Below are 27,800 nucleotides of genomic sequence, written 5' to 3'. Positions count from 1 at the left end.
GTCAGGACACAGACGAGCACACAGTATACCAAAAGACTTACAAAAAGGGACTATTCTGAGCCACAACAATTAAGCTCCATAGTGGCAAAGGCGGTCAGCAGAGGAAACAGAAGAACTTCAAAATTATCTTTTCTGGTTCCTTTCACAATTTCCTCTTACACTTGAGCAAAAATTCTTATAACGGCTCTTCTGGGAATTTTTTTCTCCCTTTCTTTTGTAGTTTCCACTTCTTGGGTAGTTTTGGCATGTCCAACTGGTTGCTTAGAGATGCTTCGGTTTTTATTGCTCTTTTTCTGTTTGTACTGTAATTTTATTCTGAATGTCACCTCTAGCAAGACTAGTTTTGCAAGTGAAGCAAGAAACACTAGGAAAAGCCTTTTTAAACAACCACACTGAAGTCTACAGAGCAGCATCCTACCTAGCTTTTCCTCTCCGACATCTGGAAAGTGTAGCCAAGAGTCCTGAGCAACATCTAGCACTGTCTCACACGAAACAGCAGGCAGGTCTCTAGCAGACTGTCTTACAGGACAGGACAGGATGGTTTTGACCTCTGGCAGTGAAAGAATGTTTTAATGGAAGGAAAGAAAAAAAATAAAATGGGCACTGCTAAAACCACCCAGGAAAGCAAGTGTGTAGAGTAGGGGAGAGGAGGGAGGATAAAAGCAGCAGCATCCCCAGCTCCCAGACATGCCCACTATCCGATGCTAACCACTTGCTGAGCCCATCTCCTCTCGGATGCTTTGTAAGACAGTGCCATGCTGTGGACACTCTGCTCGCTGCCGCTGCACTCTGCAGTCTCTGCAGGTACAGTAGGCCTGTTTCCTGACCCACTTTCCTCACCAATCTCTATTTAGCTCTACGCTAGTGATGCTCCTGGCATGACAATCAGATACTGCAGCCTGCAGTGCAGCTCGTTACAACACATTCGCGAGCTCCGAGTAAATCCAGTGGAAAAGTACTGTGTATCAGCGGAGCCTAATGACACTGAAGGCATTCTCACCAACTTACGTCAAATGCAACAACACACAAGTGTTCGAGAGATTTCAAAGATGCCTTTTTATTTTAAATCTACTGAATCTGCTAGGCGTAAAGTAAATCCGAAAAGATCTTTCCTACTCAAGGGCTGCAAATGGCAAAAGCTATTAGAGCTAGTACCTTTCCTCTGGATTACCTAATCAATCTTATTACTTGTGCCACTTAAAACCTGTCATAATTCCTTCTACTGTCATTTATTCTTAACTAGGGAGGGACTCTGCACCTTAATGTCCAGTGGAACTGTAAACCTAATCTCACTAGAGCTATTAAAATTATCTTCTTACGAGCAAGAACCAAATTTCTCCTTCAGACACAGCCACTTAGAATTAACTTCAAATTCTGCTTGCCCTTGCAGTTAACTTCAGATTTTACTTGCACATAGATGTGTAAGGGATAAATTTGTTCTGGAACACTAGTGATTATACCAGATAGCTAGGACTGTTCTGGCTCCAAAGTTAAGGTGTAATAGGCGAATACCTCTGAGATCAAGAAACTGGAGGTTGGTCATATCTCATTTATCTGCAAAAAACCCCAGACATCTCTCTTCCTTTGTACAGAAATATTGTAACAAATGACCACAACCTGGGCCTCAGTTAAGAAATCCAATTGCCAAGCCCCTAAGTTATATGGTAGTAATCCACTATACTATGAATCCTTCCTGGGCACTGAAGTGAACTGGAGAGTTCTGCAGTGAATACAGTACAGGAACATCATATATTGCTAATATTTTGCATGTAGAAGGCACTGAGATATGGTCTTAAGGGTCTTACGAACTCTCTCTTTGGCAAGACACTGTTTCTATTCAATGGAATATTTTTATACTTAAAAAACTCATATCCTTAGTCAAAAAGTTTTGAGAGTTACTCAGAATCATTATACCAAAACATTTTAAGTGTCTGAAGATTGAAAACACTGAATTTAAAACACTAATACGAGCACAAAGGTATCGACTGATGATAAATAAAAGCAGCAACAGAAAGTTAAGTACTGCAACATACCCTGTGGGGCTATGAGTGCCTTACAGGAGTGGATCATTTATAGAAGGTATTATGTACAGGAGGGAGAAAAGCAGTCCTGCTGTGCACAAGCATAAGTTCAATCCTTTGCAGGAGTTTATTCACGTGCAATATGACCAGTTTTGCTGGTGAGCAAGAACTATTACTAAAAAAAAAAATTCTTGTAGCTTGGCAGATGCCACAAAGTGATGGCATGATGGTGGTGGTTTTTATTTTTTTTTTCATTTGCACTACCATAATCACACTAATTTACTAAATGAACCAAAGATTCCCAAAAATGGACCCCAAAGTGCTTATGTAAAATCTTTGCAACAAGAAGTCTAATTATCCATTAAGTGGGATGATACCAGCCAACAGCAAGAGAAAACAAAATTAAACATCCATCAGAATGTGCAATTCATCCAAATTTCATACCACAGGCACCTATAAATATATGAGTCATTATTATAATGCACAAGGTAATTGTATTTCATCACTCATTACCTTGACCCAAGGAGGACCTCTCATCTTCAGATGGAAGATGCAATGCAGACTTGCATTTTTATGACTAAGGAACCCTGCAAGAAGCACAGCTTACATAAAGCAGCACCCTTAGACTAGCAGCTGTGTAGATACAGAAGAAACTCAACATCAAAAAACTACTGCAGACTGCATCTTTTACCCACCATTGCCCTCACACCAAGTATTTCACACTTAAAACCAAGACAAGCAGACAGAATCCAACAGGGCTCTGCAGGAAGGATACAGCTGGGACAGTTGTTAGTGGCAGATCTACCATAACTCACAGACACCTGGCAAACAAAGAAGGCATTTAGAGGTACAGAGCTGCTTTGTTCCTACCTACGGATAGGATCAACAACACCACTAAGAGATTATTTTGCTGCCTTGTTATTTATTGAAGATAAGATCACCCTCAGGGCAGTCCCAGGGCAAAAAGCCTGGCAAAGCAGAGATCCTCTTGACAGTTTTTCCTCAGGACTAAATTTTTCAGCTCATTTGGTTTTAGCTTACTGAGCCATGCACCACAAAACTAAACCTAGACCTTCAGAAGTTGCTCCTCTAACCTCGCATCTGTGCAATTCAAGTAGAGAACACACAGTGAGGCCTTGGAGTTTAGGAAGAGCAAATTAATTACTATACTGGATCAGCCTACTCCAGTGACAAGTGTTTCACAAGCACATAACCCTTGCTAGACAGTTACACAGTTACACAATAACATACAAAGTCTATTTTCAGGGTCCGTAAAAGTTTACACCCTTTCAAGAGACTATAGAGATCTTTGTTTGCATTTTTTATGTGCACTTGGAAATGCTCAATATTGGCACCCAAACATCCACTGAGCCCTGCTATGATATATTTCCTTCTCCAAAGCATTTGTTATTGTTTTTAATCAAACAAAAGCTGTCTAGGAATCCAAGGCTCTAATCTGAATTGTTACTGCTTGAACATCTGTTAAAAAATTCTGGCTGCAAAAGTAGAACGGATTCTGGTTTACATGGAAAACTATGTAAATAATAAATATCTGGCAAATCAAGAAAGCACTTTAGGGGATATAATCTAAGATGCAATCATTAAATTGCTTCTCAGTCCTAGACTATGGAGTCAGAGCAAGAGAAAAACCACAAAATAAACATTGGTTTTGATGGTTACTTTCAATGTTACTGTGCTTCATAGGCTGACTCCTGGTTGATTTGCAAATCCACACATGCCCCTGGGAGTGGGATCTCAGATCGTTTAGCATCATGGCAGATTTCCAGTTCTTGGCAGGAGGGTTGTTTTTCTCCATGAATCAGCAACTGTCCATCACACCACAATCTGTGAAGTGAAAAACCCACCTCATCAGCATAAACTAAATGCATGTATGTGTGTATACATCACAGAGGACTTTTTGGTCTCTCTCTCTACAGCCCACATGTGAGGACTCATTTGCACAAGCACATGCATGCCTCTGAAAGCCAACCACACAAGGAAGTGATTTATCTCACCTTCTGCAGTCCTGTAATGCTTTGATAACACATCATCTGCATGGCAAGCCTTTAAATGTTATGGTGAAGAACACAAACAGCAACCCATCCTATTTACTGCCTTCTCCTATCAGTGGGCAACTCCAGAGCCAACCCCACTGTGGTCAGCTGCAGAACAGCTGCCTGTGCCTGCTGCTGGAGAGCAAAGAACATTTTCATTGTCAGATAATGCTTACCAGTAAATGCATTCTAAACACCCATCAGCAAGGAAAAAAAAAAGCAAGTAAGTTGCATTTGAAACATCTCCCTGAAACGTGCTCCAGAATTTTAACAGCTCTCTATAATACAGATGATGCTTCTAAAAAATGATAGCAAATGAGATGAACGCTGCCCCAGTAAAGTGAACTTATTCTCAGAAATACTCTGACAAGCAAATCATGCATTTTGGAGATGTATTACAGAAAAGGATGTACTAATAATTCCTCATTTTATTCTTCCTGGGTCTGTCTCTTCCTGATACACAAGAGATTGCAGTATTCCTATTATATGGCATCGCTGTGCTAATATTAAGTAACAACAGATTTGCTGTCTGCTCAAAAATGCCATTTTGTAAAGGAGGCAGGGGTAAAAACTACTATCATCAGAAACCCACTCTTAAAAATTCAGGAATCAGCCACTCCCACCGCCTGTGATTCACAGTGTGAATGCTAGAAAAACTATAACCTGATCCACTGGATGAAGCAGTTCAGCAGAATGTCTGTGTCTTCACTGTTTCCTCTGTTTGAATTCTACATTCAGGGCATTGTAAAATTTACCCAAATTTATCTTTTTTTCCAAAATCTAATCATAAAACCTATACTTCAGGGATATAGGTTCACAATTTGAGACTAAGCATAAATTCACTCAGTAAACTGGTTTTGTTTCTTGCAGCATTAATTCGCACATGAACTGAAGATCATTGAATACAGAACAGCCAAGTTATCAAACTGCAGCAATGCTGTCGAAAGAAAAGCTTTTTTCTTTCTCTTAAATGCAAACACATACTTTATTATCAGCTGCATAAGGGTGATCTATGTTTACACAGCTCAGAGCTGGATTTAAAACCAATTTTAACAGCCAACTGTTTCAACTTGCATGTAAACAAACATACTGCATTTCTTCATTAGCTGGAATTTGCTGCAGTCTGTCAGCCATCTGTACTGTCTTGCATTCTGTTCTCTATTCAGAGCACCACTATCAAATGTTGGTGATATAGTATTGCTCTCTTTGGAGACATCATGACTACGCTATAAATAGTTTAGAGACATAAACCACTATTTCTAACAGTTGTCTTAATATCTGCTTTCTCAGAATGCATTAGGTTGTTCTATTTCTCATCCAGTTTTGGTTCTCAGCACCTTTTTTGTGGATACAAGGGAAAAAGATTCTATTTTGGCTCTCTCAGAGGTAAAGAGCAAAAACTGCAGCCCGAGCAAGACTTTATCCAACTTCTGCACCCCGCAAATCCGGGATGCAGAGACCAAACCCCAGAACATAACCCTGCAAATATCTGCAGTGCAGTACAAGGGTGACTGCACAGTGCACAAGAGCCAGGCTGTCCTTAAACCAGCTAGTTTAGGTGCTAGAGCCAGCCCTGGGGCACCTGCACAGAGAGATGCCAGCTGACCCACGCACTTACTGATGTCACATCCAACCGAAACCAGCCTGGAATCTTGCACTGGTGCAGCTCTGTGCTGGAGCTCAGGAGCTCCCAGAGCCTTGCAGAGCCCTGGCTCACCACAGCCAGCTCAAACACCAGCACAGCCCTGGCTCTAGCAGTAGGGAGCACAGCACAACCCAGTCGGTGCCACTTGTCGCCAGCCTTTCCCTGGGGTCACAGTACCTGCAGACACACCCTTGAGCAGCCTTACAGCCCCCTGAGCTCTGCATGCCACAGGCTTTTCCGATGGCAGCACTGCATCCCAGACCCTGGGGCTGCCAGGAGGCTCCCAGTGCTGGCACCACAAGTCCCCTCCAGCCTGCAGTCAGACCCTGGGCTATTGGGCTGCTCTAAACCGCTCCAGCTCTCAAGCAATTCCAAGGGGACTACAGCACAGCTGAAGACACCACCCAGACAGTTTAGCTACTGATCTGAGCACTACTTTCAAACTTCAGAGGACAGGCAATAGTATCTTCAGAAGACCATAGCTCAAAAATCCAAGCACTTAAATAAGGGGCTTTTGTAGGCTGCCGAGTCATCCTCTCTTTTAGGAAGTGAAAAGAACTGGCAGTGAGACAGGAAACCTGAAACATACCTTAAACCCCAACTTTTCCTCTTCTAGGGACAGCAGAGCACTCAAATATTACTTGCATAACCAGTACCACTTGACAAGTCATGCAACCACAAACCACAAAGCTACTTGATATCCATGTTAGCTTTTCAAAGCGAAAGCTGCCTCTTCAAATATGGCTTTTCAGCTCACCCAGTGGATGAGTTTAAAACTTTTCAGGAAGAACTTGATGCTCTGCCTTCAAGCTGACTCCAAGACTTACATCATACTTCTGATTTCAGACCTGCAGTGCTATAAACCCACCTTCCTCCAACAGAACAAATTTGCTGCCCTCCAGGAACAGACTCACGGCACATTCGTGCAACACCAACAGAGCCGTCCCCAGTCAGAGGTGTCAGAACTCTGAAAGCTGATTTTGGTGGTAAAATTACCAAGAAGTGATCATGCCTTATTCTGAGAGATCCATTTCGGCTTCAATTCTCAGCTTCTGACTGAGGAAAGTGTGGTGAAACACTATCTAATTTTATTATCCTGTCAGCCATATACAAAGGAGAGCAAGACTCACTGGTAATCAAACCATGAGAGTTTGCTATCCAGTACTCCATGACTAAAACTTAACCTGCAACTCAGCAGAAAAGTTCTGCACATTTCTAACCCCTGGATAAGTCTGGGGGTTTTTTTACAGCTTAATAAATCTCCCACTGGAAATCTCTTCCTTTTCCCAGCTTGTGCCTCTTTTTCTGGAACAGCAGCAACAAAAATGCCTACACCCTTGTGTCCAGATCATTTTCAGCAGAATTTTTTGTGTAGAATTAAACAAGCCAAGTTGCAGGCGTGAAAGCAAGCTGCCAGAGAGGCTCACAGCCACAGAATGCTCCAACAGAGCTGCAGTACCACTGTTACAACACGAGCAAAATAAACTCTGACATGCAACCATTTAGGGAGACAGGATACAAAACAATTCCTTCTTCTCCTTCGATGCCTACACTTATCAAGCAGTAGGTTCAAAGCAGAGCTGGGGGGTAAGAAAATACAGGTTTGTTTCCTTCAGGTCTGTTCCCTTCTGTGACTGAAAGAATGAAAAAAATGCAGTACCACTGTCAAAATTTTCCAGCTCTATTTTGGCACATCATCTCTCAAAACCAGCCTGATCTAAAAATTTCAAGCATGTTTAACTCAAGAGCCCTTGACAACATCTAATGCACAGGCTATTTATCATAAATTGAGGTGCTTATTTTTGGACTTCACCTTGAAACAAAGCAAAGAATGTCTGTTTTGTCAGTACCAGAAAAGTTTATAAATCCTGCTAAATGTATCAATATTATGCATTTCAATGGTATTTTACATATACTGCAGAGGTATCCACAACGCTCTGCAAACTGCTATGACTTGTCCTCTCTATGTGAACAATCACTGTATTTAGCACTTTTAAGTAACTAGTGTGATTTCTAAGGTACTTTTAACATGTAAAAAAAAAAAAAAAAAGTGTAACTTTATTTAGCATTTCTCCTTTGCCCATTCCACAATTCTTACACATACACACAATGATACCACTAACTGCAATAACCCTCTGGAGCTTCGCAACTAGAGAGAATTTTGAAAAATTTGCAAACCTGCAAGAGACATCCTTTGTAGTGCTATGTTTTACGTATGAAAAGACAGCAATTTCACACTTTATCACTTGCCCCAAACGCTGCTGTTATACAGAAATTCAAATTAATAGGTATCACAGGGGATTATAGGTTCAATGGCAAGCTGCATTCAGAACAGTCTTTTTACAGTCTTTGCCTTTTAACCATCTCAAACTTTTTCAAGCACTTCAAACAATCTCAGTCCACCATGGCATCCTTTCAATGCCTTCAATTAAATTGACAAGGCACCTTTCCAGCTACATGTATGGGATGTATCACTTCAGTGCTGTTCAGTTTTCTGACTTCAGAGCATGCAACACCAGCAGCCACCATCTGTGCTACCAGCACTGAAGGAATCAACAACTTGGACTGTCCGCACATGGAAGTGGGGCTGACCCTGCTATGACAAGGCAGGAAAGCCTCCAATAAAGCAGTTTCCCAATCACAACCAGGGGGTTGGTATCTTCACTAGCAGTGAGCCACCCACCTCAATACTTTGCCACTTGCTCTGCACACAGGGTAGACCCATCTTCTCCCCATCCATGCTCGAACCAAAACACATTTGCAAAAGGTACCCAAGCACCCCTACAAAAGTGCTTTACCTGCCATGAAAAACTACCACGTGCTCTTCCATTCCTTATCCTCCTCTGCATAGGGCAGCTACTAGGAAGTAAATATCAGCTATTCATCATGCATTAAGCCTTGAAAAGCCAAGGCAGCTTGCAGCAAAAGACTGGTGCTTTAGGTGATGTGCAAATATGCAACTCTTCAAACCCCAGTGATTTCACCACGGCAAAACCAGACCCACAAGCAACATGGTGTATAAGAACAGCAGCTTTGCTGCTCTTGCAAAGAACTGAAAAGGTTCCTTGTAGCTGTCTTGCAGATTTCAAAGAAAAATAAAACCTTGGGCTATGTGCTGTTTTTCCACAAAATTGGTTGTGAGGCCTTGAATTCGAATCCAAAGTAGAAAGTCCAGGCATACGCAGAAAATAAATGAAAAATAAAAGCCTTATTTCTAGCACAGTTATTTGTGGATAGAGCTGACTTAACATGTCCAGAGTAATTGAGGTGAAAAAGTTAGCTTTGTGCTTAAAGGTTCACATACCGCTGTGAGAAAGGAGAAAAATAAAGGCAACTTCTTCAGACAAGCAAAGATCCTTAAAAAGAACTGCAGACAGCATACATGATTCCAGATGACTGATACTGCAACTCAGAAGAAACACTCAAATAAAAAAGATTCTCATGAATCAGGACAGTCTTTTTCAAGAAACATTTTAATGATTACAAAGTCACATCTGTGTCACCTCTAAGCTCCTCTGTCTCATTTTCTGTTTACCCTTGCAGAAGAACACAACATTGCAGACATCAGGTTTTTTAATTTTCTGAAGAGCAGAGCCTGTTTTTAGTGAATTAATATCAATAGCCTGTCACACAGCCTGTGCATCTATTGCTACTCAAAAGAAAACAGAGGACAGCGAGAAGGACACAGAATTAGTCTTTGTCTTATAAATTTAGAGCAAAACTGTCAGCATAAACCAATTCAACTTAATTTTATATGACAAAAGAGCAACTTATGCTAGAAGATGGCACACAACTAGAGAAACTGCAGAACAAACCCTGAAAATCAAAATGATCATTTTTAAGCCTCCAGATCAAGGGCTCTGATTTTCAGTGTGTGGATAGTTAAACTGCAGAGTAGCTTCTCAACTCATTTTCTACTTTGCAAACTTTGGACTACAAGGGAAATAAGAACAAAGAGGAAAGGACAGCTAATTTTAGTATTTCTGGGCTAAAACAAAATAACAACAAAGAACTACTGAACCATGAAGCAGTTTTTCCAAGCTGCTATTTCAGTTACAATCTTTCTTTTCCCAAGTCAGTGCCGGAAAGAAGATGCCAGCTTCTACCCTATCAGAGTAATACAAGCACCTTATTTTATCCAGAGGGGCACATTGAGAGCTCTGAACTGCTTGCATAATGCCTCTATACATTTTGCTGCACCCAAAATGTGTATTATAGCTGACAAGAAAAAAACAGCATGATTTCTTCAATTTCCTTCTCTCTCACTGCTTGCTCCTAGTAAGAAGCGTCGCTCCTGCAAAGTGAACTTGAGTCTTGCTCATTACATTTTAACAACTACCCTGAAAACTCATCCCTCTGACAGCTTATTATTACAGCACTGGACTGAAGCTTCATAATTCTCAGTCTCAAGCACGTGTGGAAACAGTTTTGAGGACAAAACCAAGACCTCGGGATCACAGGATTATCCAGGGTCAAAGCGACCTCCAGAGGTTCAATCCAACCTCCTGCTCCCAAGCAAATCAGCCATGAGATCTTTTCCATTCCATAAGGCTCACATGGTACAAGCTCCCCAGGCAGCCTGTTCCTCTCCTTGATTGTCCTCATGGTGAAAAAGGTTCTCCTTACATTAAGTCCAAACCTCGTGTTTCTATTTGTGTCTTTTGTTTCTCCAAGTTCATCTTCTCAATGAACCTCCTTGTAGGTACTGGCAGGCTGCTACTCTGTACCCTTGAAACCTTCTCTTCTCCCTGCCGAACAAACCTAGTAAGATCTTCATCATGAGATTTTCATCCATCAGTTTCAGTTAAGAGTAAACAAGGTACCAAGACAGTTACCTCCTCAAAACAACCCCCCAAACTTTCAGGTCTTAAAATAAATATGTGATCTTCAAAGAAACTACAATCATCTCACAAGAGGGGACTTTTGAACTCTGATTTTTCTAAGGAAAGTTCCCTTTTCTGCAAGTATCTACTCAGAACAACCCATCTTATGTTTTCAGCATCATCAATACTACTCTAGGGCTGAATAAGTCTCCTGCAATTTAAGGATTAATGGATTGGTTTTAGTCACTGTTTCAAAATAAAGCAAACTGAGAACAGAGGGTGAACACTGAAATTTCTCTCCTGAGTAGCAAATTACTGCAATAAATTTGGGCAACCAAATAGAAAGCTAGAACAGAAAATGCTATGCTGCCTTCATGCACAGCAGCATTAAAATATACTGGGTTAGGTTCATAATATTGCTGTTGAAGTTTGCTCTTCTCTAAGGATCTATGTGCTATTACTCTGCAAACCTTCACAAGAATAAATTATGCTTTCCAAGCATTAAAAACACATTAACATGACATAGGGCATGGAAAATCCAACCTTCAAATACTTACTGAATCCAATAGATCATAAACCAAATCAGTATTAGAAAAAAGAGGAGGGTTACATTAACTAAAATAAAACTCTCTGAAATAATTAAGTGATTTTTCAGCCACTGTGATAACACATATTCCAATGGCTTAGATATCAGTGAAAGAGTCATTTAGACACAATTTCACTTTTAGTCATTTACTGGAACTCATAACCCTCTGGCCCAATTCCAGAAGATTTCTCAAATCCAATATAAAAAAATTTCAAGTCAGCCTGAGCAGCCTATACCATGCCACAAGAACTGCCACGAGACACACACAGCAACACAGCAGCACATTTTAGAAGTGTCTTCATTTTTTAGTGCTCTTCAATTACATTAAAGAAAGAGACTTGACAACAAACATTAACTTCTCTCACCATTTCACTGACAGTGTTATTAGCCACTTTATTCACTTGTCCCCCCATAAGAGACAAACTCAGTATGCTTATTCTTGCTCATACATAAACGTTTGATTTCTTTAAAACATTTGTATGGAAATAAAAATCTGTTACACTTAATCATCTCCAGATTTACCTTACTGCTCAAATAAAAAGGCCTAATTAAGCATTCTCTGTATAGCTGAATATAAAACTGAATGTTTGTCAAACGACAGCTAGAATATTGTTATCCAAAAACATTTTAGAAACTCAGTTGAAGATACAACAGTACTGTGAAGCTAAATTAAAGACATGAGATTTTTTTAAACAGGCAACATGAGGCTGCAATCTTGCTATTTCACTTCAGCATTAGAACCCGCAATTTCATGTTTTCAGGATTTTTTGAAAACAAGCTTTCAATTCATTTTTTTTTAAACCCATCACAATTACCACAAGCCTTTCAAGGAAAGGTTGAGGAAAGGTTGCCTTAACACACATACTCAGCTTCTCACAGACTATCACTGTCATCACTACCTTAAATGAAGCTCAGGTATACACCTTTTATACTAGCAGTTTCTATGACAGCCACCAGAAACTGAGCAATCTTACAGCTTTGCAACATGGTGGGCAACTCCTCTGGATACTGCAGAGCGCCACTGACTTGAGTGCACCTCTCTGTATCAGCACTGGGCTCGACCCAGGACCTCCTGCTGCATTTCAGGTCTCCTGTCAAGAGTACTACAGAACGGAGTGTTGCCTGCAAAAGAGTATCAATGGCTTCTCTACAGCAGATGTACTATGAAGAGTAATACTGCACATAGGAACGCTTGCTGGCTTTTACTTCATGCCTTTTATTCTCCTCTGTCCATCAGACACTGAAGTGCTCTATTTAACCATGTGGGTTTTACCCCTCTTCCTTTTGCAGCTGTTTTCCCAAGATAAGCTCTGAACTGTGCTGCTGCTCCGAGCCAGCTCACCTGCAAAGATTGTTTGAGAACCCTGCCCACTGGGACATGACTCAGAACAGGAGACAAGAACACAATGCTTTCTGATCTTAGCATGGCAATGAGACAAGAGCAGCAGTACAAACAGTACTTTGCAACTTCTAGATGGGAAGATGCAGTTGGGCTTACGCACACTCAGCTGACAAAATAACTTTGTACTCGTGTAAATCCACTGGTGCATTCCTTCTGCTCCCTCAGGATCGGGAAGTTTGCCTTGTTATAGCTGGCAATGTGCTGGTCTTCAAGCCTTCACACATCTCCATCCAGTAATGGCAGGTTTGAAATGTCTTACAAAGACAGAAAGATAGGAGAGAAACATTTGGGGGTTTTTCTACATGTAACAGTGCTTATGCTTTGAGAAGAAGGTGGAGAACGTAACTATTGACCACCAAGTATTTTATTCATTTCAGCAACTCTGGTGGCAGAATCTGCCAGGGGAGGACAGAGGAAATGTGCTGCTACATATCCAGAGCAAGAAAAAGACTATTTAATGATCAGGCAGGTCAGCTCTAAAACTCAGCTGAAAAGTTTGACACTGATCCAGGGGAAATAAAAGTGTTACTACATCTCACCTCAAGGTACTGCCCTTAGCTGAAAGAAAGGATGAATAAGAAGCCATACCTTCAGGCTTCTACAGTATAGAAGTGTCTTCTTTCCAAAAGCAGGAGAATGTATAGTATATAGCATGCTTGAGACAGTGACTGCCAGGCCTGAATGCTATCCCCCTGAAGGTCAAAACTCACTGTAGACCTTGAAGAGCTTTCAAATGCCAAGGACACCTCCTTATAGCCACATAGACACTGCAGAAAGTCTTTTCTCTAAGAAATAATGCACTGAAATATCCAAAAGTTTATGGTGAATCACACATTTTCAAAAGAGGTAACAAAGCTGTCTCTGCAGACCGTCCCTCCCAGGTGCAGGTCCAGCCCTGTGACAAATGTGAACATTGTGACAGGCTTGTCTAGGTGTGCAGCTCTGGCTGCCCAGCAGGCACACCAGATGGCTCTCAGTAGGGCTACACAACAACAACTCTCTTGGGCAAGAGAGCAAGAGAAAAGAACAGAGGAAAAAGCACAGCAGCAAAATACCTCATTAGGAACTCCAGCTAAGGCCTTTGTAATGATTATGGTACTGCATGAGAGATCTTTGTCAAATAAATTATGAGTGAAAGCAAATTACCTGAAGTGTTGGGAGGTGCAACTTGGACAAATGTAAAAACCACAGCTTTTCTAATACCAGTTCTATAAATGGAAGTAATCCTCTTCAATTATTTCTAGATGTATGTAAATTACACGTAAAAACACAAAAACAACACTTCTTACATCTCTGCCTTATCATGAATTTAATCAAAAATTACTAAGTGAATGACATTAAAATGGCCTCACTGAGGAACTAAGCTAGAATTCATAGATTCATTTTTGCCAGCTCAAACATAAAACTAATTTAGCATCACCGTTCCAAGTGTTTTAATGGTTTTGATTCCTCTTCCCGCTGAGTATCAGCCAACATACAGCACTGAATGAGAGTTAGATGGAATCCAAATACAAGTATTATTTGGTATATTAAACATTTCTCTTAATAAACGCATAAGCATACAATACTAGTGCATCACAATCATATTTATCTAACATGATTTTGGACTTTGGTCCAGATTCCCCAAACTATCAAAATAGAGTGCTTAGCCCCATAATTACAAAAGATGAGAATGTTTCTCTTGCCAACACAGGACTCAAAAGAGAAGGCACATGCAGTCTCATTGAATGGAAGAGATGTTTCCTGTTATGGCATGTTACCTGTTGCCAAAAAGATAATAAACAGCAGTATAATCTGAAATCTCAGTAGTAGCACAGGTTATATAACAGAAGTTGTCAGTAAGTAAAGCAAAAGAGGGAGAATACAGGCAAAAAAAGGGCTGAAAGAGCAACCTGGAAGGTATCTTTAATTTCAGCATAGGTACATCAGTAGATCCTCACACACTTAGCATTACTAAATTTGAAGTCCTCAGATAAAATGACTTTATTAGAATTCTCTCTGACATGGCATGCTGAGCATGAATGCAACGTAAGTGAATAAATGCTCCTTTCTCACTGGCTTTCTGCCAATCTGACTGCAAAACAGAGGCCTCACACACAAAACCAGCCATCCTTGAAGACCCTGAATATCAGCAGTGCACTCCTGACTCATTTGGCCACAAGACATCGAAGACACCTCCACGTACCATGCAGAAAAGCAGAACAGGACACTACGCTGTCCTCGTTTCTTAAAGAGATGGGGATGGGGCACATTATCTCTCAAACATTAAAGACATGAAAACCACATCAAATCTTATTTCATATTTCTGAACAGTTTGTCAGCCAAATTAAAACATTTGTATCTTAAGATTATTAAACACCATCACTGTAATTCATAAATACTATCTAAATCTTTCTAAGTAAAAAAACACAAGCATTTTGTTTTTCATGCTCCTCCAAGCAGTCTGCATTTCAGACTTGCTGTGGCAAGGAAAACCAGAGACAGCAAATTAATCCTGTAAGACTTAATGCAAACAGATGAACCAAGAGAGAGCCTAGACTTCTATTACTCTGTTCCAAGTACCTTCTCATTTCCACAAGTTGCAAATCTCAACATTATGTTTTGTTTAGGAGATTTATGTGTAACATGTAAACTGAACAAAACAATTCCTGAGAGAGTTTTACAACTGACCATGTAAATACATTTCTGTAAGTCTCTACATTTTTCTTAGCCTCAATTCTATCTGACAGAGGTTCCAGATAAAAATTTGAGTAGAATCAGCAGTGTCAAAGAGGAAGAAGTCATAGGAATATGCAGTGAAACTTTAAAAGTAACTGTCAGCACAGATTCCCATTATCTCATTTGTTTAAGGTTACTTGGTAGAATAATCATGAAATAATATTTTGTATTCTTTTAAAACAGAATTAGGAATCAAAGCACAACAGGTGCCATGAAACAGCAAAAAGAAGATTGTGAATTTTTGGTTTCTGAAGACTGACAACACCCCCTCCCACCACAACTTGTGACTTGCATTCCCAGTGAAAACCTTAGAGTCACTGTGAAGCGAAAAAAATCAATCTGTGTGTTCTAAAGAACCTGGCATGCACTTTCAAAGTAATCCTTTCAGACATGGAAAATTCAAATTTTCAAAAGACAAGCTGACACCTACTAGCTCAAGATAAGATCACTGGTAATAAAACTTAGGCTCTCAAATACCCGTATTTCCAGCACTGATAAGAACTGTTTTAATAAATGCTCTCCTTGCCCAGCAATCCACTCAAGAAGATGAAACAAAGGGTAGGATCAAATAGAGGCTTCAGACTTGAATCAGTTCTTCATACACATACTCAAGGCAGACTAGTTAAGGTGAAAAAACTGCCTTTTGCCAGCTGCTCTAAATGTAAGATGCTGAGACAGAGATTTGCCTCACAAATCCACAGCAGAGCCCCTTGTATATACACGTGTATACTGAATTAAGCCAGGTGGCCTAAGAGCAACCAATGATACAGTGGGAACTTTGAACAAGCTGCAAGCAGCCAATGTAGGAAGTTACTGCAATGCTTTCCGGGCTTCAATGCAGGAACATTTCTACCACTTCTACCTTTGAGCCAGCCCCCAGCACCTTCCCCAGCAATGACTGTAATGCTAAACTGCAACCTGGACCAGACTTCTGCAGAGACGAATTTGCAGAGCTTTAATATACGACAACCACAGACGAAGAATCAAGATAGCACCTCTGTTCTCCAGCAAACACATTCATTTCACTTGTTTTTCTCACTCACTGAGTTTTCAAAGTGTTCTGAAAGCAACTACAGGGCATTGCTGATGTGCTGAACTCACCACCACAGCTACAACAGCTGAGCCCCAAGTAGTATATTGCCCCCAAGAGAAGGCTAATGGCAGGACTTGCAGGCTCCCATCATGCCACCAACACTGCTTGATCTCAGCAGGCTTGTCTGCAGCCAGGAGAAAAACTTCTGCTTGCATGGTATCACGGCAGCCTTGATGATCTAATCCACAGGGAAGACTTCAAAGCCAAATAGGAAGACTTCAGTGACAAATTGGAGAAAAGCCATCACCCTACACGGTTTTCATGGTAAGGAAGAAATACATTTAAACCAAGAATTTGAAATACCCACAATAAAAAAAAACCTTGTAGTGCTTTTTATCTCACTTCCTGTCCTTATTTTCTGGCAAAATTTTGGAAAAAATCTTGTAACTGTGCTCCCAAAAGTCACAAAGTTGGATTTTTTTTTAATAATCGTAAACCAATTGTCATCTAAATGTTATAGATACAGAGCTGTTTACCCTAAAACTAGGTACTCCTTTTTCCTTTTAACTGCATTACCACAGTGAGTAATACATATTTTTAAAAATCAGGATGCCTTTATCTGTTCTTTGTAGTGGTTAAATCCTAAACAAGGAGCAGTAGCAGATCAAGTAGTCAAAGGGAAAAAAAAAATCAAATTCACTGTTTTCTATTTCTGGAATTTACTTTTGTGTGTTGAAGTCATAAACTCTTTCCCAAAAGTACCGAAGAAAAGGATTTTCCTTCATCCACACATTAAAAAGAAAAAAACCACACCACAAAACCATGAGAAATCAAAATAGGAGGCCAAACAGAGGAGATATGAGCAGGGAATAAGTTCCAAGAAGCAAAAATCATATCCTATGTTTGCATCAGAACACAAAACAACACAAAGTACAACATCTTAGCATATACAAAAGCAATAAAGGAATTGCCTAGTTATAGACACCAGTCTTGTTGTAACTCTTAATCAAATGTTAGACACTGTAATATCATTGTCTGATCTGTTAGACATTGTTACATGGCTTTCATCCCTTCCCCTCAGTATTCTCTTGTGAGGTCCAGCAGAGCCTAGCTTTTCATTATTTAATTTTTTTTTTTTTCTTCCTGTAGAAATGAACCATGGTCTCAGATTTCCAAGGCTTTAAATGGGTTCGCACTTTTGAAATCAACTAACAGTGGAGGCTGCAGGAAAACCTTGACAACTTCAAAATAATAAAAATAGCTGGACAAAAGGGATTTCCACTGAGGCAATCACCAGTAAGAAATCTGGCTATTTAATACTTGTTAATTTAACACTTAAGAGAACAACATTATGCCAAACAATGTTCTGTAAAAACAAACACGTCCTAAATACTCCTTACTGCATCCTGATGCATTTGTTACCAAGGAAGGGATTGTCTACCTTAGTTTTAAACCTGGGAGAGGAAAGAGGAACCGTGAAAATGGGGGCTAAAGTCGCAAAATGCACAAGGAAGCATGTTCAAAATCATACTTCTAAGAAACCATCAATTTTTTTCTCTCTTAGAATGAAATTTTAAAACAAATTATTGTTAAGGTTTTTATTTACTTTTTCAACAACAAAAAAACTGCAAGGCATAGTTTTTTTCAATCTTTGCTGGCACCTGATTACATGCAAAATCCTCTGAATTTATGGAGACCTCAGCAATCAACTGCCAGGAGACCAAGAAAAAACCCTTAGGCAGGTTTTAAAGACAGGAGACAGTTTAGCATTTTTGCCCTCATAGGACTAGATGAATCACATTTACTTTTTCTTCCCCTTCCCCCTCCTCCTTCCACAAAAAAGTTCTATTGGTTGAATGCTGGGGCAAAGGCACAGACTGTATTAGACCATCTAAAAAACAGAGTCCAGGAGTAGCTTCTGCCTTTGACAACTTCAGTTTAAATTAGAGCAAGGCAGCCAAGAGGTAAAGGAGATGAGCCACCAGGTGGGAGGACAAACAGGTCCCTGTCACTGTGCGGGCTACCCAGTACAGCAGCCTTGGAAAGCTGCTGTGAGCCACGGCACAGCAACACCTTCAGCACCACAGCAGAAACACAAGTCTCTCCTTGCTGAATCTTTCATTAAACAGGAGCTTTACAATAACTTATTACCTGAGCACAAAGGCCAGAAAGACTGGGAGGGACCAGAGTTTGAGTGACTCGTTGGTAAGTGGAAGCTGGGAACATCAGACAAATACAAACAAACGCCATCACCGGCGGAAAAGTACAAGCACAACCCAGGCTCAAACCAAATCCAAAACCCCTAAATTAAAAGCAGGGAGAAGCAGCCTGTGTGCTGGCACTGCCTCGGTGAGTTTATGGCCCCACAGTGACAAATGGGTTTGAAAGGACCAATGATACAACACAATGAACAGGTAGGGGTGGCACCACTAAGCTCTCTCCCATCTCGTTCACCTGCAGTAACCTACCCAGTAATGCAATATATTCTCTACCAACAGAATGCAGACTACCTATTAAAGAGTAACTTTTCAGCAGTAACATTCTTCTTAGGGAGACAGAAAAACAATGAACAACTAATGAAGTCACTTCCATTAATACAAAAAAATAAACCATTACAAAGACTGTTCGATCAAATTCCTGTGAGGGTAACTTAAATGATGTATTTCTCCTTGACTATTTTTCCCTAAGATTCCTCTCTTATAGAACCTGCCAATAAAATTCATCCACACAACTGAAACAGGAAAGATAAGCAGCATTTACACCAGAAGTTCCTTGACCTAAAGTTCTGGGGTCAGCCAGGTAAAAAACAATTACTCTAACCTCAAATCATCATCATTTTGGCATTATTTTCCCATCCATAAAAGGAGGTATGGATGAGGTTTCTTTGCAGAGAACACTGCAAATTGATAGCTTTGTTCCAGTTCACTACAGTCTCTTATTGATTTCCTCTCGTTTTAGCCTGCACTGATTTGTTAATCCCTTCTCTGTAACAGTCCTAATGATAAATTGAGGATGAAAAACTGCATGCTTTAGGGCCTTTTCCACCAAACTCTAGCTTCAAACCATGTTTTCACTTGCACTCGGAACATGTCCATCTACCCTAGGTTAGATTTGATTCACCTTAAACTAGGGTTGGGTGCATTTTACACTGAAACCTTTCTGCTAAGGCTTCTCATGGATGAACAAGGCAACCAAAATCACCTCACTGTGGCAGAACTGGAATACTGTCACCTTCTCAGAGACTTTGTCTTAAAACCAAGTACATTTTTTCAGTAATTTTGCAGCACTGCCCACAGTTGATTAGCAAGCATTAACTACACCATGCATCTGAAGGGCATTACTGAGCATTTATGGCATTTGTTGGTGCAAAGAAATCCTTCAGAGGTGCAATGAGCTGGATCACAAGTTGTCTCTAAGCTCAGAGCTGCAGTCATGGTGCAGTTACTAGAAAAACCCATGCAGAAGGACGGGACCCAGCCAGTACTTTTAATTTAAGGAATACATATGAGCATAAAGAGATCAGAGAGTTACAACAAGGCAACTTAGATTAGTTGTTTTGCTACTAAAAAGCTCATTAAATAGAGCTGCCAATCTGGTGTCATTGTTAGGGCCTCACTACTGACAGCTGATGCCTGTCTGCACAAGCCATGGCTACTGTTGCAAGTACTTTTAGTCTCTTTCCATTTCCCGTAACTTTCAGGGATCTCCAAGTGAGGTACTCATTTGGAATTCTAACTGCAACACACCACCAAACTGAAAATTAATTTGTGAACTATGAAGATTAAGGCTTGCCCACAGTCACATTTGTAACACCTCAGTCATCACATGCTGGGTGGGTCTCCACCTCCTGACTTCATCCCATGTCAGTCCTCTCCTACACCACTCCATCTGTTAGGAAATCGACCTTTCCTGGTCTCCCATACAGATTGCAGAGCAGCCTGGCTCTGGCTGCCACCTCAGTGCTGCAGTACAACCCCAGCAGATCAATTTTGGTCATTTTAAACCAATCCTTATCTGCAAAAGTGATACTTGGAAAGCCTCTAGTTTGTACCCACACAGCATGTGCTCCCTGGCACACAAAGGCAGCGCGGGAGTTCTCCTTTGCCATTCCCTTGGTGTGATTTTGGTTTCCCATCTCCTTCTCTGCAATGCCAGCTGCAGGGAAATTGGTAGGGGTGGCAGGAAGCACAGCGCTGGGAACCAGTATCACCTCCTCTTTGCTTTCCAAAAATTACAGACCCAGAGCTGGTGAGCTAGGCTCTGCTCAAAACACACTGCTATTCTTAACTTGCAGAAATGACTTCGCTGTGAATGTTAAATGTCTCTCTACCCAGGCCATAAGATACTCTTTACAAACCACGGTCATTTCTTAATGGGATAAGAAAAGCACAGAATAAGTGGGATGGCTACCTAGGCAAAAAGTGGCAATTGGGTTCCAGCAGTTTGGTACTGCTCTCAATTTCCTGCTTAGGGGAATGGCAGAAAGAACTGACTAACCTAAGAAATCCTGTTTCCTCATTGCCTGTGACATGACTGTAAACTCTCAATGTTCTCGCAGTGCTGCCAAGATTAGTGTTACTCTCCTACACAGGGCAGGCAGAGCACACAAACACACCTAACCCAACACAGACTTGCTGCATTTTGTATGCAGACTGCAGTTTCAATCTTCTGTTACATCCTGTTTGGGTTTTTCCCTCCTCTAATAATAATTTCAACAATTTGGTCTCTTATTTTCATCCTTAATTGCAATTTGTCACTCACACAGTGAGCTGTACTCAGAACCCACTTCTTTGTGGCCTTTATTTTCCTTTATTGTCACTTGAAATTAATTGATAAGCCAAGAACTTGATGCAAGAATATTAAAGGGACCATCTCTATATTAAAATTTTCATAACTGCATCTCTAAAACAACATAACAAAATCAATCAAGGAAAATTCAACGATGCCATTTCTCAAAAGAAATGGATCAAGACCGACTCATAAAAGACACCAGTTCATAAGAGGAAAAAACCACTGAAAAACTCACAACACACACCAAAGTATTACTTGCTTAGCAAGTGAGAAACTACACATCACTTCAACTTTTTTTTGCATTTACCTCCTTCCCTAACACACAAAGTGGGTTTTTTAAGCAGCTTATTGGATCAGTTACTATACCCATATTCCCAAACTCTGAGCAGTAAAATCTGGTTTAGGAAAGTTCAACTTGGTTCTCTCCCACGAAAATACAAACCTCTCATTCTGAGCATTCAAAATAAAACTTTTAACAGTAGCCAGTCAAACAAGTAAATATTCAAAATCCACACACAGAGCATAGAGATGATATATAATAATACCAGGTTATTTCTTTCAATACCCCTTAAAAGTCTCAACTATAGGTTTACTTACAAAGAGGCCTCTAACAAATTTCCATGATAAGTCAAAAACAGTTGTCATTTTTCTTAAAACCAAAAGGTTCAATTTTCAATATTATTGTGACTATATGTTAAGGTAATAATGTCTATACATTAATCTATCAGTTTATAAGCAATTAATTGTCCTCATACAGATAACTTAGATTGGTCTTGTAGGCAGCTGCTTAACAATTCGCAACATGAATGGGGAAAAGGAAGGAAAACAAGAATATGCTAAAACCAAAGCGATCTTTCAAACACTTAAACAAAAATGACATCTTACTGCAACTGCACTGAAAAGAACAGCAATAACCTTTGACTGCAAGAGCCATAAGAACGTGGATATTCATGTCATTCCCTGAAAAAAAGGAACCATACAGTGGCTCCAAAGCAATCTGTATTGCACAGGATGAACATGCACATTGGAACCATGGACCACAGCAGGATCAGGATAAACACAGTAGGCACATGTCATCACGAGTCTATCAGTTATTTTCATTCCCTGACACAACTGGTCCCTATATCCATCATCAAGATTCAATTTGAGTGATGGTTATTTTTTAATTTCCTAACTGAAATTTCAGAGATCCCTCCTCAGAAAACTGTGATCTAGCACAGCTTGCTTTGAGTAGAAAAGGACATGATGAAAACATAGCTCCATGTGAAGCCATGCATATCCAAAATAACTGCAGCCCTTCCTTCCATCCAGCTTAGCAAGAAACATTCAGCACTGCACAGACACTTCTCACTTGTTTATTGCTGCAGCAAATGTTTGCTGCAACGTGAATGACATGCTGAACATACCACAAACAGTAGAACGACAGCTATTAAAGCCAAAAATATCAAACAGACTGGAAAAGCATTTTGACAAGGAGGAAACATTAAACAGGATCTTTGTAGCATTTGCTAAATACAGAGACTCATCATATTTCGGGCCATTTGTATTTAATTGTCCTTTCATCTGAAGAGTGGTGGATGAATGGGCAGCAGATGAGTCAGATGTTCTGAAGAGGTCCCATCAAGGACGCCCCACAACACAACAGCACTGCCTGCAAAATGCCTCACACAACAACTTCCCAGTGCCTTAGCCTATTCCATGGTGGTTATGCACTGAAGCACTGAGAAGAAAACAGCAAATAGCCCTGCAGTGGCAAAATGCAAGAACTTTAGACACATTCAACACCAGGAACCTCCAATGCTTTTAAACCCACCAGGAAGACACTCAGATTAGTGGATAATTATCCAAAACTCAGGCTTTTGTTCCTCCTTTGCTTCAGTTTACAGGAAAAAAGTGCTCTTATTTCACAGGGGGAATGTTTTCAGTTGAAGTCAAACTCACAATGGAATAGGTCACTCACAACACTTCAAAAATCAGGTTTTGAAGTGGCAGACACAGACATTATAACAGTGTCAGTTCAAAGAAAGGAGAACCCCTGGTCTTTGGTGGAGAAAGTAGGCAAGCCATGGGCATGGAGACAAGGAGCAACACAGGAGGTTAAATCTACTGCGCTGTCCTTGAGGTAAACTCATGTGTCTTTTATACTGTCCTCTAATCCTTAGATTAGTTTCTCCACTTTGGCTTTAACAATATTAACTGAAGTGCAGAGGCAATCAGCAGACGACAGCTTTGCCAGAAATTCAGTTGAATCATTAAAAGTGATTTATAAAAATAGACCATGAATAAAAATCATGAATCGTAATCCTCAACTGTTAAACTGTCTCTCTGCATCAAACACAAAAACTAGAATTGTTAATTCAAGGTAAACATGGAAAAGAACTCTATATTCCTTTCACTTCATCTCTCAAATCAAATCCCATCTCCATATGACAACAAATGGAAAAAGGGAGAGCTTGTGAGTTAACAAAGAGCAGCTCACTCTACATAGCCTACATACTGCAATTTAATGCATTTTCAAGTATAAATTCTAACTTTGGCATTATTTCATAATCTTGAAGTGAAACAATTTAGGTCCTTATTATCTGTTTTTCTTTTCTCATCAACACAGCTCCTCCTAGGATGCAGATGATCCTCCTAAATCATCTTTGTGCTGTTATCTCTGCAAAGAATGATGTCTGCTACAGAACACTGCCATTGCTAATCACTCAAATCAGGTCTCTCACAGGTCTATAAGGAGGAACAGTGCTGAGGGCAGCAGAATAAAGATGAGATTGTTGTTTCTCTTTCTTTTCAAGGAATGTATCTGAATACATTCCTTCACTTTCATGGATCACTTGTCCTGCCAAGGATAAGTTTCCCTGTGCAAAAGCTGCAGCTGCCTTAGCTATGTATTGTTCGAGAAATGACAGAACAATGTACTTGAGGCACTGCACACAGCACAGATGAAAAACAGTGAGAAGCAGATTCAGAAACGGAGCTGTCTATACATAACGAATGACAAGAACTAGGGACACCCATGCCAAAACGGGTAAGAAAGCTGTCTGAGACTCAGAGGAGTTAAAAGTGACTAAACATTAGTGCAGCATCATAGGCTCTGGAGCCCCAGCCAGGGTCCCTCAGGATGGCATCCCTTCCCTCCAGCACAGCACAGCACAGCACATCCCTTGTCCACACAGCACAGCTTGATGTCATTGGCAAACTTGCTGAGGTTGCCCTCAATCCCACTGTCCATGGCACTGACAAACAATGCTGAGGAACACCACTCCTCCCTGGTCTCCAGGTGGACATTGAGCCATTGACCTCAACCCCATGATTGCAAAGATCCAGCCAGTTTTTTATCCACTGAGTCATCCACACATCAAATCCATTGATTTGTCTCTCCAGTTTACAGACAGGATGTCACGTGGGAAAGTGTCATATGCTTTGCACAAGTCCAGGTAGATGATGTCAGTTGCTCTTCCCTCATCTACCAATGCTTTAAGCCCATCACAGAAAGCCACCAGATTTGTCAGGCTGGTGACCGAATTTGCCGTGCTGAAGCCATGTTGGCTGTCACCAATCACCTCCTTATTTTCCATGTGCCTTAGCATAGTTCCGAGGAGGATCTGTTCCATGATCTTGCCAGGCACAGAGGTGAGACTTACCAATCTGTAGTTCCCCCGGTCTTCCTTATTCCACTTTTTTAAAATCAGGGTTACGTTTCCCTTTTTCCAGTGGGAACTTCACTGAACTGCCACAGCTTCTCACGTATGATGGATGGTGGCCTAGCCAATTGCTCTGTCAGTTCCCTCAGGACCACAGATATATCACATCAGGCCCCATGGACTTGTGCACCTTCAGGTTCCTTAAATGGTCTCAAACCTGATCTTCTCCAGGAGTAAGCAGTGCTTCACTCTCCCTGTCCCTGCCTTTGCCCTCTGCAACTTGGGCCATGTGGCTGGAGAACTTTTAGGTTGGTTAGTTGCTTGTAACCTTTTTTAGAACAAGGCCACTCGTCAGAAGTTTCACAGGTTCTCTTTATGCCTTGCTAAAGTTTAATGCCCTGGATAACTACGCTCTGAGAGTGGCACCTGGACAGACCATTAATCTGATTTTAAGCCAACAAGGCTGCACCTTTAACAAAGTCCACCTTCTGCCACCTGTTCTCCCATCTCAGCTTTCCTGAACATGTCCCCTTCTTCACTCACCCTACAACTCAAACTGGAGACTTCTCAAGGAGCACAAGAGGTCAAGAGTAAGCATGGTGGGCAGACGTTCTGGATGAGTCAATTACATGTCTCAAACACATCACAGCTTTTTGTTCCTGCCCCCACAGTACTGGGAATTTCCATTCTCCTCAGCTGCAATACAAGCCAGAACTGTTTATATGGCTGTGCAAGCCTGCCCCCTGGATCAGAGGGACCACCAGTTGTGATTTGTGGGGTGCTGGTCTGGAGTTTCAGACAGAAGTAGTGCCGCACCCGGGCAAAGTCCCACCTCCTCTATTCGGCTGCACTGCAGGCACAACTTACACCTGCACACATTGATACTTGAGAGAACTTAGAATCTTTTGCTAATGGTAAAGCTGATTCCACCAAGGAAAAAATCAGTTCCTGAATCCAAAAGCCTTTTAAAAGAAATAATTGAATCTTATTAATTTCTGAGCTTACAGGAAGAGCAAGCAAGGGCTTGTGCTGCAGCATTTGGAAGGGTTCTATCAGGACACTGTTCTGATTATTTTAATGCACAAAAAAAAAAAGCGGGGGGGGGAGTGGAAATGGTAATTTTCTTCTTTACCTGAAATGCTCCATTTAGGCAAGGAACCGAAACAGGGGTGTTACACGACAGCTCCAAGCAGTGCTCAGAGGCCGTGCTCTGCTGCCCACCGGGAACCACCGCGTGCCTTCCAAGCTGTCTGTAGTCCGCTCTGCCCCAGGTGAACACCTTGCCAGCTTCTAAACACAAAACACATTTCAACATTACTTATTCACCAAGTTCCTGAAACATGTGGGTGCCAATTCAATACCAGAACTTTTTAATGCATCTTATCTACAGCTTCAAAAGCTTGGTGAAAACTTATTTCTGGGAACAGGAGGAAAAAAAAAAAACATTAAAAACTAGCTCAAGATATTATGTTATACTTCTATGTAGCTACTCATTCTTCATTAACTTGTTTTCTAGCAGAATAACATCTAGATGGTGGCCTGGGCTGTAAATAAAACCATGTCAGTAAAGCTGCATAACCTGGATATTCTGCATACAATAAACACACTTTGGTTATACAAATGACGTATTTTAGGTTAAGAGAAGCACACACAAAACCACGTATTCTGACACATAAAAGATTATAGAAAAGATAATTATTTCCTATTCCCATTCTTTGCCATAGACAATTCATTGCATGACCTGCATTGAACAGGGTTTATGTTTTCCTGATAGAAGTTATCTTCTGTCACTACTATTGTTAGCAGAGCAATAGCCCTCAGGAGACAGCTGGTTAGGCAGGAACACCAGCACAACTGCCACTAAGCATTGGAAATGCACTGGTTTGTTTTCACAGGGATCACACTTTGGCCAAGGAAAGGTAACTTTGAATGAAATCAGCACAATATGGCTCACCCTTCTCTGCAAGGGTTATTTTACCAAGTTCACTGCTGCAGGACTGACGCCCAAAACACAACTCTCCAGTATGGACAACATCCATAAAGCAATGCTTCTTACCTTTGCTTTCCTTGAATTTAAAAAAAAAAACCCAAACAAACATACAAAGTAACAGCTTTATTTTCTTAATAAAGTGACTAGATCCCTGAAGGTAAGCCATGAAAAGCTGCCCCTTCTGGGCTTCCAATTAAAAAAGTTATATACACACAGCATAAGTTAAAGCCCTCAACTTGGTTTTAACTAGAAGCATCAACCCACATTCCAGCCCAGAAAGAAACCTGCAATGACCTTGAGTTATGTACATGCTTCAGCCAAGCCTCAAACTGCTCTCTGGAGCTGAACTCAAGTCTTAAGTTTGTAGGCCAGAAGATGGGGATCTGGGGAAAATACCATCCAGTCCAGCGAATCGGCTTGAACACACACCTCTCACTGTCAGTCATGCACACCCCACTGAGGGGTCGGGCACAGGGGGTATGGTCACACCACCCAAAGGTGACGCCTGGGGCTTTTCTAAACAGATGCCAGAACACAAACCCTTGGCAATCTGAACACCTCCCTTTTCCTTAGGGTGCTGCTAAACTGTCTTGAAAGGGACACAGGTGGGCACGGCTGGTTTGTGGAGTTTAAGGTGATAATGCATTTTGTAAATAAACTGGAAACCTCAGTTCATTTATAGGAGAAGTACATGCATTTTCCTTGGAAATCTGCTGGCAGTGGTATCTTTCACTCCAATCACTGCAAGTTTTTCAGATGCATTCTCTCAGTTCCCTGATAATGCTTCCCCTAAAATAATTAAGTGATAAAATTAGTTGTCATTCTCTCTCAAGGGCACAAAGCTTTTCCTCCTTTGCAGCTTCCTAGCAGTTCAGGGAAAAGCTGGAAATGGTCATATACTACATTCAATACAAGTGAGGTCTTTTAACATAGTAGCTACATTTTGTTAGGTTAAAGGATAAAAATAAATTTCATTAAGAGAACTACAAGTGTATCTTAGATTAGGAAGACAGTTTGAGGTTTAAAAAACATGCTTGTTCTGAAGTTAGCATATTTACTTTGCAATTTACATAGATCTCTGCTAAAAACATCT

At 40.8% G+C, this 27,800-nt stretch overlaps 1 protein-coding gene across 7 annotated transcripts in view; it reads right to left on the bottom strand.

The window, feature by feature from the left end:
• Positions 1-27,800, bottom strand: part of SERGEF (secretion regulating guanine nucleotide exchange factor) — a 142,652-nt gene that overhangs the window by 86,209 nt on the left and 28,643 nt on the right. For 5 of the 7 annotated variants that reach the window (XR_004241088.1, XR_004241089.1, XM_032113608.1 and 2 more), the window contains exon 9: positions 25,850-26,007. Coding sequence is in view for 3 of the 7 variants with exons in the window: in XM_032113608.1 (XP_031969499.1) it covers positions 25,850-26,007 (158 nt within the window). In the remaining 4 variants the exon portion in view is untranslated. Of the gene's footprint in view, positions 1-3,701; positions 3,867-4,036; positions 4,211-25,849; positions 26,008-27,800 lie in introns of all 7 variants that reach the window. The other 2 variants (XR_004241086.1, XR_004241087.1) reach the window with 2 other exon arrangements.

This window comes from Corvus moneduloides, chromosome 6, assembly GCF_009650955.1.
Source record: "Corvus moneduloides isolate bCorMon1 chromosome 6, bCorMon1.pri, whole genome shotgun sequence".
Classification (NCBI taxonomy): Eukaryota; Metazoa; Chordata; class Aves; order Passeriformes; family Corvidae; genus Corvus; species Corvus moneduloides.
This window is presented reverse-complemented; position numbering and strand designations above follow the sequence as displayed.